The 17615-nt window shown below is 44.9% G+C and overlaps 1 protein-coding gene across 1 annotated transcript; it reads left to right on the top strand.

Annotated features, from left to right (window-relative positions):
• Nucleotides 1–13932: 13932 nt before the first annotated feature.
• LOC138071927 (melanoma-associated antigen B4-like) lies at nucleotides 13933–14652 on the top strand. Its single transcript, XM_068963300.1, has one exon. It carries the CDS (start codon nucleotides 13933–13935, stop codon nucleotides 14650–14652), a length of 720 nt encoding a protein of 239 aa, XP_068819401.1.
• The last annotated feature ends 2963 nt before the right edge of the window (nucleotides 14653–17615 follow it).

Raw genomic sequence — 17615 nt, 5'->3', positions numbered from 1 at the left:
CGTTTTATTTGAGCCATCTGAGTGTCTCTGGCAGGTATTGGGTTTGATTCTAACATGATTTTGCCCCTCCTGCCAACTTGTTGGGGCTTCTCCTTTGCTCTTGGATGTGGGGTATCTTTTTTTGGTGGGATCCAACATCCTCCTGTCGATGGTTGTTCAGCAGCTAGTAAGAAGTTTGGAGTTCTTGCAGGAGAAGATGAGCGTATGTCCTTCTACTCCACCATCTTTCGTCTGGTAGCTGTAAGTGTCCAGGAGTCTCCAGCGGAGGCGTGGGTCAGCAGTATCACTATGAACAAAGCTAGTGCAGGTGATGGAATTCCAGTTGAGCTATTTCAAGTCCTAAAAGATGATGTCAAGGCTGTATATTGTCACTGTGCTTATTTAACTTATATCCAAAGAACATCATGTGAAATGCCAGGCTGGGTGAAGCACAAGCTGGAGTCAAGACTGCTGAGAGAAATATCAGTAACCTCAGATGTGAAGATGACACCAACCTTATGGCAGAAAGTGAAGAAGAACTAAAGAGCCTCTTGATGAAAGTGAAAGAGGAAAGAGAAAAAATTGGCTTAAAACTCAACATTCACAAAACTAAGATCACGGCATCTGGTCCCATCACTTCATGGCAAATAGATGGGAAAACAATAGAAACAGTGAGAGACTTTATATTTTGGGGCTCCAAAATCACTGCAGATGGTGACTGCAGCCATGAAATTAAAAGACACTTGCTCCTTGGAAGAAAAGCTACGACCAACATAGACAGCATGTGAAAAAGCAGAGACATTGCTTTGCCAGCAAAGGTCTGTCTAGTTAAAGTTCTGGTTTTTCCAGTGGTCATGTATGGATGTGAGACTTGGACTATAAAGAAAGCTGAGTGCCAATGAATTGATGCTTTTGAACTGTGGTGTTGGAGAAGACTCTTGAGAGTCCCTTGGACAACAAGGAGATCCAACCAATCCATTCTAAAGGAAATCAGTCCTGAAGAGTCATCGGAAGGACTGATGTTGAAGCTGAAACTCCAATATTTTGGCCACCTGATGTGAAGAACTGACTCATTGGAAAAGACCCTGATGCTGGGAAAGATTGAGGGCAGGAGAAGGGGATGACAGAGGATGAGATGGGTTGGATGGCATCACTGACTGGATAGACATGAATTTGAGTAAGCTCCAGGAGCTGGTGATGGACAGGGAAACCTGGCATACTGTAGTCCATGGGGTCGCAAAGTGTCGGACATGACTGAGTGACTGAACTGAACTGAACATTGCTTTTCCCATTCAGTACTGTATTTCTGGCATTCGTCCAAGTTTCAGAAGCGGTCCACTGGAGAGGAAAATAGCAAACCACTTCAGTATCCTTGCCTTGAGAACCCCATGAACAGTATGAAAAGACAAAAATATATGATACCAGGAGATGAGCTCCCCAGGTCAGTAGATGTCTAATATACTATTGGGGAAGAGCCCAGAAATAGCTACAGTAAGAATGAAGGGACTGGGCCAAAGTCAAAACGATGCTCAGTTGTGGATGTGTCTGGTGGTAAAAGTAAAGTCTGGTGCCGTAAAGAACAGTCCTACATAGGAACCTTGAATGTTAGGTCTATGAATCAATGGAAATTGGTCAAGCGGGAGATGGCAAGAGTGATCATCAATATTTTAGAAATCAGACAACTAAGATGGATGGGAACGGCCAAATTTAATTGAGATTACCATTGCATCTGTGGGCAAAAATATATTAGAAGAAATCAAGTAGCCTCATAGCAAAAAAAAAGAGTATGAACTGCAGTACTTGGGTGCAGTGTTAACAAGGACAGAATAATCTTGGTTCATTTCCAAGGTGAAACATTCAGCATTAGAGTAATCCAAGTCTATGCTCCAACCACTGATGCCAAAGTAACTAAAGTTCAATGGTGCTATGAAGATGTACATCACCTTCTAGAACTAACATTCCCCCAAAATGTCTTTTCCATTTTAGGGGACTGGAATGGAAAAGAAGGAAGTAGAGGAATAACTTGCAGCTGAAAATGGAGAAGCTCTACACAGTCTGCAAAAACAAGACCTGGAGTGCCGGGGTCCAGCCTCGGTGGATCCAGGGAATTCGAAGGGTGGACGGCGTTGGCGTGAGAAAAACTTATTTATTGATTGATATAAGATTATTAAGAAACAATAGCGTAGTAGGAAAATTAAGTGGAGAAAGAGGGCTGAATAACTTGGATTACGTGGAAGGCCAATAGAATTCCAGACAAGGAATTTGCACCATCTACGTTGGGCCACCGGTGCTCGCTTGAATATTTACGGGTGCCTCGCCTTAGGCTCCCTTTCGCGCGGGTCTTAACAGCCAGGGCAAGTAAGGAGACTTGGTGAGCCTCCGCGCCCCAGATGGGAATTCAGCCTGAAGTTAAAGTAAAGAGCAGAGGGAGGGAAAGGGAAAAAAGGAGAGAGAGACATGGGGGAAACCAGTCCAGCGACTGGCTCCGTCCTCTATTGTTCAGAAGGCCTTTTATACTTTTGATAAAACATGGAGATCAATGGGTAACACAAAGTTATGCAGCGTTAGCAGTCCAGACTCTTATCAAAACCAGGCTTTTCTCTCTGCATACCTAATTGTATACACAAGCCTTAGGTAACTTACATCATCTTCCAGCCAAAAGGGCCAATTAAGATTTTACAGCCTTTTTTCTGATAAGGGTTTGTCAACCAGAAGACTTCTTTGTGTTGATCTTCCCAAGGTCTGGTGCCACTCTCAGAAAGCACTAAATAAAGTTACATTCTTACACAGCAAAGATACAGCAACTTATAACAAGTAGAGGGAGTACAGTGATTTACAGCAAAAGAGAAGCAACTAACTCAAAAGTCTAGTGTTGCTCACATCAAAACTACTATGTATCTTTTTCTACATCCTGCTTACATTGAGTAACATCCTTCCAGGTGCCTAAAAGATAAAGAATATGGAGGCCTGGCAGCAGTCATTGAGTCAATAGTGAAAACCCTCTACCAAAATAATTTTTAACTCTTTAGAAAAGGCTCTGTATCTTTAAGATGCTTTCAAGCTTTGTGCCCCTCAAGGTTGGGGGGCTGTAAGCAATTCACAAGCTGTAAGAGGTCTGGGGAACCTGTTAGGCAAGCTAGAAAGCTATCAGAGGGGGTTATCTGAAACATCCCTTTCAAATGCAGAAGACTAAAGCCCTGAGTTGACTTTTTCCAGAGAATATTAGAAAAGTGGAAAAGCAGGCAGATTCTTATTTTTGGGGGTGGATGCTCAGGAAATTCCAGGGGAAAAACCTGAGGTCTGATTAGCCTTGCCATCAGAGCTCTTGCCCCATGACCTTGTCACGGGTGGAATTCCTCACACTGGCTCCCGACACTGGAGCTTACTCTGGCTCAGATCATAAGCTCCTTACTACAAAATACAGACTTAAATTGAAGAAAGTAGAGAAAATCACTAGGCCGCTCAGATATGACCTAAATCAAGTTCCTTATGATTATACAGTGGAGGTGAGGAATAGTTTCAAGGGATATGATCTGGTAGAAAGACTGCCTGAAAAACTAAAGATGGAGGTTCAGAACAAGGTATAGGAAGTGGTAACCAAAACCATCCACAAGAAAAAGAAATGAAAAAGGCTAAATGGTTGTCTGTGGAGGTCGTACAAATACCTGAGAAAGAAGGGAAGCAAAAGGCAAAGAAAAAAATGAAAGCTATACCAATCTGAATGCAGATATCCAAAGAACAGCAAGGAGAAATAAAAAAGCATTCTTCAGTGAACAATGCAAAGAAATAGAGGGAAAAAATAGAATGGGAAAGACTAGAGTTCTCTTCAAGAAAATTGGAGATATTAAGGGAACATTTCATGCAAAGATGGGCACAATAAAGGACAGAAATTATAGGGACAGAACAGAAGCAAAGAATTTTAAGAAGAGGTGGCAAGGAGATACAGAAGAACTGGTCAACAAAGGTCTTAATGACCCAGATAACAGCGATGTTGTGATCACTCACGTAGAGCCAGACATCCAGGAGTGTGAAGTCAAGGGGGCCTTAGGAAGCATTCCTAGGAACAAAGCTAGTGGAGGTGATGGAATTTCAGCTGAGCTATTTCAAACCCTAAATGATGATGTTGTTAAAGTACTGCACTCAATAGGCCAGCAAATTTGGACCACTCAGCAGAGGACACAGGACTGGAAAAGGTCAGTTTTCCTTCCATCCCAAAGAAGTACAATGCAAAAGAATATTCAAACTATCATATAATTGCCTGGGAAAATTTGAGCCTCGGAAGGAGACTCGTAGACCCAGCTCAGCACAGTGTTGTCACAGGATCTACTAAGATTCAAGGAAAGGTCCAAATGCCAATCCTGCAGAAGCTCCCACGGAACACTGCCCACCCTGGCGCTGCCTCTGCTGTCTGCCTGGAACACAGGAGCTCGTGACAGGAAGTGAGTGCCTCCTACACATGCTGTGGGTGAGATGCCATCTTCAAGAGCTGCTGTGATTTTTGAGAACTGCAATGTAGGGTGCCCAGAGGGAGGAGACCCAGGTCTCAGCAGATGTCAAACTGTGAGGTGCTGTGAGTTACAAGTGCCAGGACAGAAGTCTGGCACGACCAAGCCCTTTCCCTCTGAAGAGGGGGCCTGACAACTCCCGGCCACCCCGCCACTGCTCTCCCCTGGAAGATCCGGGCCTGCATCTTAAGCCCTATGTCCATCCGCTTCACCCAGGTGGTCTCTGAGAGGAAGGCTTCGGTCCGGGGCTGGTGGACTCCAGTTCTGCTCAGTAGAGGGAAAGCCCTGGACTCTGTGCAGTGATGGATGGAACTTCGGGGGAACTGAGGGTCTCCACACCCCAAAAAGGCAGCCACGCCTAAACCCCACCCACTGTGACTTGGCTGGGGAACATCTGGGCAGCATCCTGACAACTCTAAAGGCTGAGGGGTTCCCTCACTGCATTCTCAGATGCGGGACACTCAGGGAGGAGGGGACCTCGGTCTGAGGGGTTGGTAGCTGGTCAGTACAGGGAGGATGTCAGGGCTCAGGAGGAGCAAGGGTGATGACCATCCTCCCCGACACATGGGCGAATCAGAACCCTCCCCTGCGGTCAGCACTTCCTCCCGGCCAAACACAGGGAAGAGAGGCTGCAGTCAGAGTGGGGAGGTTAGAGCGTGCTTACAGAAGGGCGGGTCCCGGGACCCTTAGGTGGGAGGCTGAGCGCTCCCTCCTCTCCTTCTCCAGAGTCACAGGGTCACATACACACACACACACACACACACACACACACACACACACGGGCGAATCAGGACCCTCCCCTGTGGTCAGCACTTCCTCCAGGCCAAACTCAGGAAAGGTGGGTGGGGTCTGAGAGGACAGGTTAGAACTTGCTTGTGATGGTACAGCCAAGAGGCAGCAGAAGGGAAGATCCCAGACCCTTTGGAGAGGGACTTATCACTCCTTCCTCCATTCCTCTGGGTGACAGGGAAGGTGCCAGTGTCTAATACAGAGTAAGAGGGGGAATAGGAAAAGAAATGCAGAAAGCAATGGCTGTCTGAAGAGGCCTTACAAATAGCTGTGAAACGATGGGAAGGGAAAAGCAAAGGAGAAAAGGAAAGATATACCCATTTGAATGCAGAATTCCAAAGAATAGCAAGGAGAGATAAGAAAGTCTTCCTCAGCAATCAATGCAAAGAAATAAAGGAAAAGAATAAATGGGAAAAGACTAGCGATATCTTCAAGAAAATTAGAGATACCAAGGGAATATTTCATGCAAAGATGGGCTCAATACAGGACAGAAATTGTAGGGACTTAACAGAAGCAGAAGATATTAAGAAGAGGTGGCAAGAATACACAGAAGAACTGTACAAAAAAGATCTTCATGACCCAGATAATCATGATGGTGTGATCACACACCTAGAGCCAGACATCCTGGAATGTGAAGTCAAGTGGGCCTTAGGAAGCAGCACTATGAACAATGCTAGTGGAGGTGATGGCATTCCAGTTGAGCTGTTTCAAATCCTGAAAGATGATGCTGTGACAGTGCTGAACTCAATATGCCAGCAAATATGGAAAACTCAGCAGTGGCCACAGGACTGGAAAAGGTCAGTTTTCGTTCCAGTTCCAAAGAAAGGCAATGCCAAAGAATGCTCAAAGTACCACACAATTGCACTCATCTCACTCGCTAGTAAAGTAATGCTCAAAATTCTCCAAGCCAGGCTTCAGCAATACGTGAACCGTGAATTCCCTGATGTTCAAACTGGTTTTAGAGAAGGCAGAGGAATCAGAGATCAAATTGCCAACATCTGCTGGATCATGGAAAAAGCAAGAGAGTTCCAGAAAAACATCTATTTCTGCTTTATTGACTATGCCAAAGCCTTTGACTGTGTGGATCACAATAAACTGTGGAAAACTCTGAAAGAGATGGGAATGTCAGACCACCTGACCTGCCTCTTGAGAAACCTGTATGCAGGTCAGGTCAGGAAGCAACAGTTAGAACTGGATGTGGAACAACAGACTGGTTCCAAATAGGAAAAGGAGTACGTCAAGGCTGTATATTTTCACCCTGCTTATTTAGCTTCTATGCAGAGTACATCCTGAGAAACGCTCGACTGGAAGAAGCACAAGCCGGAATCAAGATTGCCGGGAGAAATATCTCTAACCTTAGATATGCAGATGATACCACCCTTATGGCAGAAAGTGAAGAAGAACTAAAGAGCCTCTTCATGAAAGGGAAACAGGAGAGTGAAAAAATTGGCTTAAAGCTCAACATTCAGAAAACCAAGATCATAGTATCCAGTCCCATCACTTCATGTCAGATAGATGGGGAAACAGCAGAAACAGTGGCTGACTTTATTTTTCTGGGCTCCGAAATCACTGCAGATGGTGATTGCAGGCATGAAATTAAAGGACACTTACTCCCTGGAAGGAAAGTTATGACCAACCTAGATAGCATGTTTAAAACCAGAGATATTACTTTGGCAACAAAGGTCCATCTAGTCAAGGCTATGGTTTTTCCAGTGGTCATGTATGGATGTATGAATTGTACTGTGAAGAAAGCTGAGCACCAAAGAATTGATGCTTTTGAACTGTGGTGTTGGAGAGGACTCTTGAGAGTCCCTTGGACTGCAAGGAGATCCAACCAGTCCCTTCTAAAGGAGATCAGTCCTGGGTGTTCTTTGGAAGGAATGATGCTAAAGCTGAAACTCCAATACTTTGGCCATCTCAGGTGGAGAGTTGACTCATTGGAAAGGACTCTGGTGCAGGGAGGGATTGGGGGCAGGAGCAGAAGGGGACGGCAGAGGATGAGATGGCTGGATGGCATCACCGACTCGATGGACCTGAGTTTCATTGAACTCCGGGAGTTGGTGATGGACAGAGAGGCCTGGTGTGCTGCAATTCATAGGGTTGCAAGGAGCTGGACACGACTGAGCAAGGAACTGAACTGAACTGATGGTTAACCTTAGTTTCCTGAAGTTATCTGGTCATATCTAAGTCTACCTGTGTCTGTCGAATATGACATTCCACTCAAAGTCTCAGTAGTATAATCAATGTTTCCAAATGTGTCCCACGGTAAGAACAGATTCTTACTTAACTTTTGAATAATAACTATTTTCCTAAGAAAATAAGAACACAGAGAGTTTCTAATTTCTGGAGTGATATGGCAGAGAGAGAAAAATTAATGTTTCAATTCTAATGACAAAGGTACAATTTATCAAATTGGAAAATTATCACCAATTTGTAATTCATTAAGCCCCAATTTCCTATTTCTTATATTGCTAGAGTGCAGTTTTTGTATTGTTTCTGTCAATCCTCCCTGATGTTTGTGGGTCATAGGGACAATGATAATTTCAAGAAGCCTGCAAGGTTTTGGTTAAAGCTTGTATAATCTGCCCGAGGAAACGTGTACCTGGATCACAGTTGATAAACCAAGCAGAGAACACATTTTCTCACACTTTCTTTGCCACTGTAAGGGAATCAGCCTTGCAGCAAGGGAAGGCTTCAACTCATCCAGAAAATATAGGAATGACAAGAATATTTTGATGACTCAACTTTTCTGTTCAGTCTCTCGGTAGTGTCTGACTCTTTGCAACCCCATGGACTGCAGCACGCCAAGCTTCCCTGTCCATCTCCAATTCCCAGAGCTTACTCAAACTCATGTCCATTGAGTAGGTTATGCTGTCCAACCATTCCATTCTCTGCCCTTCCCTTCTCTTTCTGCCTTCAGTCTTTCCCAGCATGGGGGTCTTTTCCAACGAGTCAGTTCTTCACATCAGGTCTCCAAAGTACTGGAGCTTCAGCTTCAGCATCAGTCCTTCCAATGCATATTCAGGACTGAAATCTCTTAGAATTGACTAGTTAGATCTCCTTGCAGTCCAAGGGACTCTCTTGAATCTTGCCCAGGAGGAACAAGATGGCAAGAGGAGTCGGTGGAGGTGGAATACATCTCTCCCCACGGATACATCAGGAATACACCTTCAGACAGGGAAGTGCATGCAGATTACCAGCTTAGAGTGGACAGGAGTACATGACCAGCAGAAAGGCATATACAGACCCACGCAAAACTCGAGGTCAAGCCCCGAGTCTTTAGAGTGGGTCCATGGCTCCAAGATCCTAGACTACCAGAGCACTAACCTCAGGATATCAAATAGTGAGAACTGACACAAAGGAAACCACTTGGAATACAAGACCCAGCATTACCAAACCACTGATAGCACCCTGTGCAGGATGCCTCATCTAAACCACAAAGAAAAGAAAAATACAAACCTGATCATTAACACAGAATTACCACCTACTCAGCCTTGCCCATCAGAGGAACAAACAAACATAGAAAAAAAAAAAACTCTGCACAAATCTCACTCTATAAGAAGCTTACACAAACCACTGGACCAACTTTAGAGGGCAGAAACAAAAAGGAAGAAAGAATTCAACCTTGAAGCCTGGGAAAAGGAGACCTGAAACACGATAACTAAAATAATAATAATAATAATGGAAAGGGCAGAGAAATACTACACAAATAAAGGAACAAACCAGGAAAACAGAAGTCCAAATAAATGAAGAGGAAACAGGCAAACTACTGGAAATGAATTCATTGCTAAAGGGAATGCAGTGATACGGATACTTTGGAAACTGTCTGGCAAATTCTTTCAAGCTAAATATAGTCTTATCATATGATCTAGCAAATGAACGTTAAGGTATTTACTCAAAAGAGTCAAAACCTTGCGGCCATCCAAAAACATTCAACCAAATTTTAATAGCAGAATAAGTCATAGCTGCCAAAAACCAAAATCAGCAAACATGACCTTCAGTAGATGAGTGGGGAAACAAACTATGGTAAGCTTCATGGAATGCTATTCAGTCCTGGAAGAAAACATTTCAAACCATAAAAAGATATAGAGAAAATTCAATGTATATTGAGTAGCAGAAGGAGCCAGTATAAAAAGCCTACATACTGTATGATTCCGTCAATGTTGCAGTCTGGAAAATGCAAATTTTTAGAAAGAGTAAAACGTTCAGTAGTTGTCAGGAGTTCCAAGTGAGGTTTTGAGGGATGAACAGATGGAGCATGGGAGATCCATAGGGCATTCACACTCCTCTGCACGACACCGTGTTGGCTGAGTTGATAATATCATGCATCTGTCAATCATTAAGAACTGTAAAACACAGAAGGAAAATGTATTGTAAACAATGGACAATAGGTAATAATGACCTATTAACATTAGTTGATCAAGTGTAAAAAACGAACTTGTATCCATTGAACCAATACAAGATAATAATAATAGAAGATACCAAGTGGAGGAAGAGAGTGGCTATAGGGGTCCTCTCTATACTATCTGCTGAATGCTCTCCAATCCTAAGTCTGTTCTTTTAAAAAAGAAATACAGAGGGGCAACAAACACAAACACATGAAAAGAGGAGCTACATCACTCTTCATGAAAGAAATGCACGTCAAAATTACAATGATGTGTCACCTCATAGAGGTCAGAATGGTCATCATCAAAATTTGTACAAGCATCAAATGCTGGGGAGAGTTTAGAGAAAATGGGGAAAGGGAAATTGATATAGCCACTATGGAGAACACTAGGGAGGTTCCTTTAAAACTAGGATTCAAACTACTATATGACCCAGCAATAGAAATACTGGGCATATACACTGAGAAAAGAAGAATTGAAAAGACACATGTATCCAATGTTCATTGCAGCACTACTAACAACAGACATGACATGGAAGCAAAGTAGACTTCAACTGACAGATGACTGGATAGTGAAGTTGTGGTAGCCACATACAATGGAATATTAGCCATAAAAAGGAGCAAATTTAAGTCACTTGTAGTGAGGTGGATGCACCTAGAGCTTGTTTACAGAGCGAAGAAAGTTAGAAAAGTAACGTATATTAATGCATATACGTGGAAAGTAGGAACACTACTCACGAACCTATCTGAAGGGCGGGAATAGTGACATGGATGTGGAGAATGAACCTGTGGACACAGCAAGGGAAGCCGTGGGTAGGACGAACTGAGAGCGTGGCACTGACAAATATAGAGTCCCATGAGTACAAAAGTAAGCTGGTGTGAAACTGCTATATAATACAGGGAGCTCAGCCTGGTGCTGTGTGCCAGCCTAGAGGGGTGAGATGAGGGTGTGGGAGGAAGTCTCATCAGGCAGGAGGACTATGTATACGTAACGCTGATGCATCCTGTTGTATAGCAGAAACAACACAACATTACAAAGCAAGTACCTGTTGATTAAAACAACTTTTTAAAAGTCTACTAATTTAAAACTAGAAAAAAATATCATAAGAACACATAGCCAGTACAGAGTTACACGCACCAATGCAAAATGAATAAAAGTCAGCAATAATGAAAAGCAAACTATCATGGTGAGAATTTGATCCTCGAATTGAAATTCTTAAGAAACGGGCACAGAAAATATTGACACATATAAGTAACTTCAGAAATCTGGCATAAAAAAGATCAACACAGCAAAATCAAGAGACTGGTCTGGAAGAATCGACAATACGCAGACCATGTAATAGAAAACACACCATAAACAAAAGCAACAATATGAAAAGTGTAGCTACAAAGAAACCTTAGAAAAATGTATGCAGTCTACACGAAGGCAACAAGAAGAATTTCCTGAGCCCCTTTGCAAAAAGAAGTCTCAAACAGAATAGTATGTTATTCATGAGGGCATATTGTAAGACTGTCGATTTCCCTTAAATCATTTACAGATTTAGTACCACATCCAGAGTAGCTGAGACCACAGTCAAAGGTCGGTGGATGATTTCCTGTACCCAGAACAAACCATGGAAAACTTATACAAGGAACAAAGACAACTACTAACAAAAGCAAGAACACAAAAGAAATAATCCCTGAGGAACAATAAGTCTCCACTGAACTTGACCCTATGAGTGCCCAGGTCGGGGAGTACTCTGAGGCTGACACAGGTGTGTAGGCCACAAAGGAAACAGACAACAGGATCAGCTGGAAAAGGCTTTAAACTGGAGCGGTTGATTCTTCCCCTGGGCCATGGGACCATGAGCCTCTACTGCTTCACTGAAGGAACCTGAGGCAGCATCTCAGAGCCCCATCCCAGGATCATGGGGCACCAAAGTTTGGGATGGACATGGCAGTATGGCCCAGAAGTCATGCAATAACCAGCACAAGCTTTGTTAGTGGATGACAACTGGCCCTTGTAAATGGTCAGCTTAAGAGACTGTCACACATGGACTAAAAGAGCAAAGCTTGTATCACAGTAATTGTACAAAAGGACAGGAATTCATCTCAGAACGCTCGAGCAATGCCGCTGCAGTCGACTAAGAGCTCACAGTGAGAACCGTCAGGCTAAGAAGCCCCTTCACTTTCTCTGCTGGGATTATGTGGGGCATGGTTGGGGACAGGGGTGGTTTTATACCAGAAAGGGAAGGGTTTCCAGGCTCCATCTGCAGTCAATATAAAGATCCTGAGTGAGATGTCAGGGGTTCCACACCACAGAAGGCATTCTCCCATCCTTCCCTCTCACTTATCTTACCTGCAGCAGCCATTTCCAGGGAGCCTTAGGCAGAAGCAATCAGATGAGATGCCAGTGCGCGTTTCACCTGGAGTCTGGGGATTGACATCTTCCAGGTGAGGCCTTGCCCTCAGGTCAGCAGACGGCACGTAACGCAGCATTACGCTCAGGGGAAGACCTGGATAGAGGACAGAGAGCATCACTCAGCACACATGTGCCCCAGAGTGCCCTCACTGTCTGTCTCAGCAGCTCCAGGAAGGCTGTCAGGCTCGGGCTCCCAAATTCTTCCTGCTTGGTTTACTGAGAGAAGTGAGAGGCAAGGAGTGAGGCCAGTTGGCTGAGATCAGCAGGGACATCCCAGGACCCACTATGAGTCGAAGAAGGGACCATATCCCCGCTCCTGCGGGAAACTCCCCCGGAACCCCGCCCACCCAGGCCGTGCCCCTGCTGTCCTCCTGGAGCCCAGAAGCATGATAGGAAGTGACGGCCCCCTATCCACGCTGGGGTGTGATGTCATCTTTGAGAGGGCTGCTATCTTTGAGAGCTGCTGTAGCTGTGCCCAGAGGGAGGAGTCCGAGGTCTCATCAGGGGTCCAAGTCAAAGGTGACATGAATTACAATTGCACTGGATAGTTACAAAGATATGCCCTGGCACTCCTAACACTTTTCCCATCTAAAAAGAGGGGACTTCACAGCCCCCTGGCAATCCCGCACCTACTCTACGCCTGGAGGCTCGGGCCTGGCTCTTAGGTGCAATGTCCATCGGCTACACACACGGGTTCTTGGGACATAACCTGGGTTCAGGGGTGGTGGATCTGGGTGCGGGGTTGGTGGACCCTGGCTCTGTTCGGTGGGAGGGAAGTCCGGGATTCTGTGGAGTGAAGGAGAGACCCGCGTGGGGACTGAGTGTCTCCACACCCCAGATTGGCCACCACGCCTAACCCCTTACCCAGCGTGACTTGGTCAGAGAGCAACTGGTCAGCATCTGGGCAGTTCGAAATCCGGAGGGGCTCCCTGACTGCGATCACCAACACGGGATAATCGGGGAAGTGGGGACCTCGTTCCGAAGGTCTGGCAGCTGGTCAGCAGAGGGAGGATGTCAGGGCTTGGGAGGAATCAGGGTAATGAACATCCTCCGCATCACACGGCCGACTCAGGACCCTCCCGTGACCAGCACTTCCTCCCAGCCAAACACAGGGCCGGGGGCGGTGGTTGTCAGGGGAGGCTGCAGCTTTGTTGTGAGGGGCATCCTCGAGACAGCACAAGGGCAGGTTCCTGCTCCCTTCATTGGGGGCCTGAACATTCCCTCATGTCATTGTCTGGGGTGACAGGAAAGGTTGCAGCATCCACTTCAAAGCAAGAGAGGGAACAAGGTGGGTGGCTTTGGGGGCCGGGGTGACATGAGGGAGTCTTGTCCCAGTTTTCATCATGACTCTGAAATGTGAACTGAAAGGACCTGCCTCGCCTGCCAGCTCCCACAGGCCTCCTTCTAACGCCCAGGCAGGGCTGTTTGGCTGTGCCCCAGCATTCACTCTCACTTCTTACTCAGCAGTCTCAAGGAAAGGGCTCACCAGGAGAACACGAGACTTGTGGGTCCTAGAGCACTGGCCTCAAGGACCCCTCAGAGGCAGCTTGAGTTCAAGCCAAGGAGGACTCTCCTCATTGCAGTTGCTCACAACATCTGCTTGTCCTTCCTCTAGGTGCCCTTCTTGCCTGCCACCCTGCCCGCATGCGCTTGTGATCCATAACCTGTGTCACCATGCCTCAGAGGCACAAGAACAAGTACCATGCCCGTGTGAAATGCCACCAGGTCCAGGGGGACACTAAGTATCCCCAGGAGGCCCAGACATGTGCTTCTGCAGCCCCCAAAGAGGAGTGCCCCTCCTCCCCCTCATCTGTCCCTCAGGCTTCTCCCCCAAGCTCCCCTGCTACCGGAGATCAGCAGGAGCTTCAGAAGCCATGGCCCCTAGCTCTCCTGATGCAGAGCCTTCCTGTGCAGGATCTGATGAAGGAGCCCAGGGCCCAGAGGAGGAAAGTGCAGGTGCCTCCCAGGCAGCCCCTGCCACTCAGAGCCTTCTCATAGATCCTCTGACCAGGAAAGCCAGTATGCTGGTGGAGTTCCTGCTAGAGATATACGCCAAGAAGGAGCCCAACTCGCAGCATGCCCTGCTGAAGGTCATTGGCAGGAAGTATAGGCAGCACTTCCCTGAGATCCTCAGGAGAGCGTCTAAGCACATGGAGCTGGTATTTGGCCTGGAGCTGATGGAAGTCGACCATAGCAGGAACATCTATGCTCTCATCAACAAGCTCAACCTCGGGGACGGTGAAGGTCTGAGTGATGAGAAGTGTCTGCCCAAGTCTGGTTTCCTCACTGTGCTCCTAGGGATTATCTTCATGAAGGGCAAACTCACCACCGGGGAGGAGGTCTGGGAATTCCTCAGTGTGTTGGGGGTCTATACTGGGAGGAAGCACTGGATCTTTGGGGAGCCCAGAAGGCTCATCACCAAAGATCTGGTGCAGAAGAAGTACCTGAAGTATCGACAGGTGCCCAATGGCGATCCTCCACACTACGAGTTCCTGTGGGGCCCGAGAGCTTGTGTTGTGACCAATAAGATGAAGGTGTTGGAGGTACTGGGCAAGATCCATGATACGGTCCTGACTTCCTTCCCAGACCTCTAGGACGAGGCTCTGAGAGATCAGGCGGAGAGAGCAGGGCTGAGAGGCACGGCCAGGGCTCCCACAGTGGCTGAGGCCTGTGCCCCTCCAGGGCCAAGTCCTACAGCTCCTCCCACATCTAGGGAGGGAGGCCCAGACACTTTCTACCCTTTTGTGTTGGAACAGAGGTGTCAAGCTCCTAAATAGTAGAGAGTAGCAGTTTGGAGGGAACAAAAGTTGTTGTTCTTTACAGTTTTATGTAGTAAGGGTGTTTAGGTACAACTCATTTTAACAAAATATATATCTTTGTCCTTTATCCATAGGAAAAATATCTAGTGAAAGTTGATTTAAATTAGATTAAAGAGTTGAGGAAGGAGTTTAGTATTTTCAAATGTTAATTACTTTTCATAAGGTTTATTGTGCTTCAGAATACAAATGTATTAATCATATAAATCACATTGTTTGCTGTTTTAAAGTTTTGAAAGCCACACGTTGGGTATATGTAAAACACATTGAATCATAACTTCCATTAAATGAAAGACCAGTGTTTCTTAATCAGCATGACTCTGCTTTATATGTAGTACATGCATTCCAGCATTCATGCAGGATAGGATTTAGCAGACTCCATTTATAGATGGATAACTTGCAATTTTCTCAAGTTCACAAGACTGATAAAGTGACCTTCATAAGACAAGTTCCCTGATGTGCACTAGTTCAGAGTCCTTCCCTTTCTTTGCAAGAGCAAGAACTGAGGAAATTTCCTTTCACAAGTGACATATTTGGTACCGTGACTAGGATTGCTGCCACGGTGAACTCCAGTGGTTTTGCCCAAACTGTCGCCTGGAGACCCCTGACTTTCGCTCTCTCTCTCCCATGAACACTTGCTTGCTGTCACTCTCTGCTTTTTTCTGTTCCATGACCCACAGGGCAAGATCTGGGTCAGCTCACTGTGTCATGGCTCCCCTCAATTAAGAGCTGCAAGGAGCACGCCCAGGCTGTGCATCCCCAAAGAACGCTTGGGTGGCAGTTGACACTGTCTTTGGGCCTGGTAGACACAAAATTTCCAATGGTGAAGGCGCCATTGGAGTTAGGCGCCATTGGAGTTATAAGTTGGCTTAAAACTCGACATTCAGAAAACTAAGATCATGGCATCCTGTCCCATCACTTCGGCAAATAGATGGGGAAACAGTGGAAACAGTGTCAGACTTTATTTTTGGGGCTCCAAAATCACTGCAGATGGTGAGTGCAGCCATGAAATTAAAAGACGCTTACTCCTTGGAAGAAAAGGTATGACCAACCTAGACAGCATATTAAAAAGCAGAGACGTTACTTTGCCAACAAAGGTCCATCTAGTCAAGGCTATGCCTTTTCCACTAGTCATGTGTGGATGTGAGATTTGGACTGTAAAGAAAGCTGAGCACCGAAGAATTGATGCTTTTGAACTGTGGTGTTGGAGAAGACTCTTGAGAGTCCCTTGGACTGCAAGGAGGTCCTACCAGTCCATCCTAAAGGAAATCAGTCCTTAATATTCATTGGAAGGACTGATGTTGAAGCTGAAACTCCAATACTTTGGCTATACCTAATGCAAAGAACTGACTCTTGAAAAGACCCTGAGGCTGGCAAAGATTGAGCACATGAGAACGGGATGACAGAGGATGAGATGGTTGGATGGCATCTAGGAAGCTCAGAATATACCAAGCAGGATAAACAGAAAAAAAAAATCTAAACTTTGACATATCACACTCAAACTTCCGAAAACCAAAAGGAAACATAATTCTTGAGGAACACTAGAAAAAAAAAAAAAAAGAAGAACAACTTGCTATAGAAGAACAAGAGTAACAATTACTTAAAATTTCTCTTCGTGAACCATGCTATCAAGAAAAGACCAGAATTAAAGTTTCAATTCATTGTAAGAAAAAAAAAAAAAAAAAACCACTAGTACCAACCTAGAATTTAGTAGCAAGTGGGGAAAATACTTCAAAAATAATGAAAAACAAAGACTTTATATAACAAACAAAAACTGATGGAAATCTAGCAGAACTACTCTGCAAGAAATGCTAAAAGAAATTTTTCTGGGAAAGGAAAATTATATAGGTCAGGAACTCTGGTCTATGTAAAGAAAGGAACAGAGTTACATAAAGAATAAACGAAGTTAAAATAAACCTTTGTATTACCTTCAATTGATCAAAAAGATAACTATTTATTGAAAATAATAGAAAACCAACAATGCATCTAGTGATTATACCTTATGGATAAAAGAAAACTGGCAGAAATGGTTGCAAGGCCAGGAGAGGAGGAACTGGGAAACAAGATACTTGCACCAACCATGAAGCAGGATAGTGTTATTTAAAAGAGAATTTGAATGAGTTGCAGATGTATCATGCAAACTCTACAAAAAGCAGTAAAAAAAAATTAAATATATAACTGATCTCCCAAGAGGAGAGAAAATGAAATAATGTTAAATACTCATTTAAAAGTAGACAAGGCAGAAAAACAGCAGAATATTAACACAGCAATAACAACAACAAAGAATAAATTCAATGAATAAAAAAAAGGAGATTCAACCAGTCCATTTTGAAAGAGATCAGCCCTGTGATTTCTTTGGAAGGAATGATGCTAAAGCTGAAACTCCAGTACTTTGGCCACCTCATGCAAAGAATTGACTCATCAGAAAAGACTTTGATGCTGGGAGGGATTGGGGGCAGGAGGAGAAGGGGACGACAGAGGATGAGACGGGTGGATGGCATCACTGACTCGACGGATGTGTCTGAATGAACTCCGGGAGTTGGTGATGGATAGGGAGGCCTGGCGTGCTGCGATTCATGGGGTCGCAAAGAGTCAGACACGACTGAGCAACTGAACTGAACTGAAACAAACTCTGCATAATCACTTTTAATGTGAATGGTATAAATATACAAATATAAAGTAGAGATTTATGAAAAGAAATTGAAACAACAAAGTATACCTAGCCCTTGCTGTCCATCTTT

This window comes from Capricornis sumatraensis, chromosome X (genome assembly GCF_032405125.1).
Source record: "Capricornis sumatraensis isolate serow.1 chromosome X, serow.2, whole genome shotgun sequence".
In the NCBI taxonomy this organism is placed as follows: domain Eukaryota; kingdom Metazoa; phylum Chordata; class Mammalia; order Artiodactyla; family Bovidae; genus Capricornis; species Capricornis sumatraensis.
This window is presented reverse-complemented; position numbering and strand designations above follow the sequence as displayed.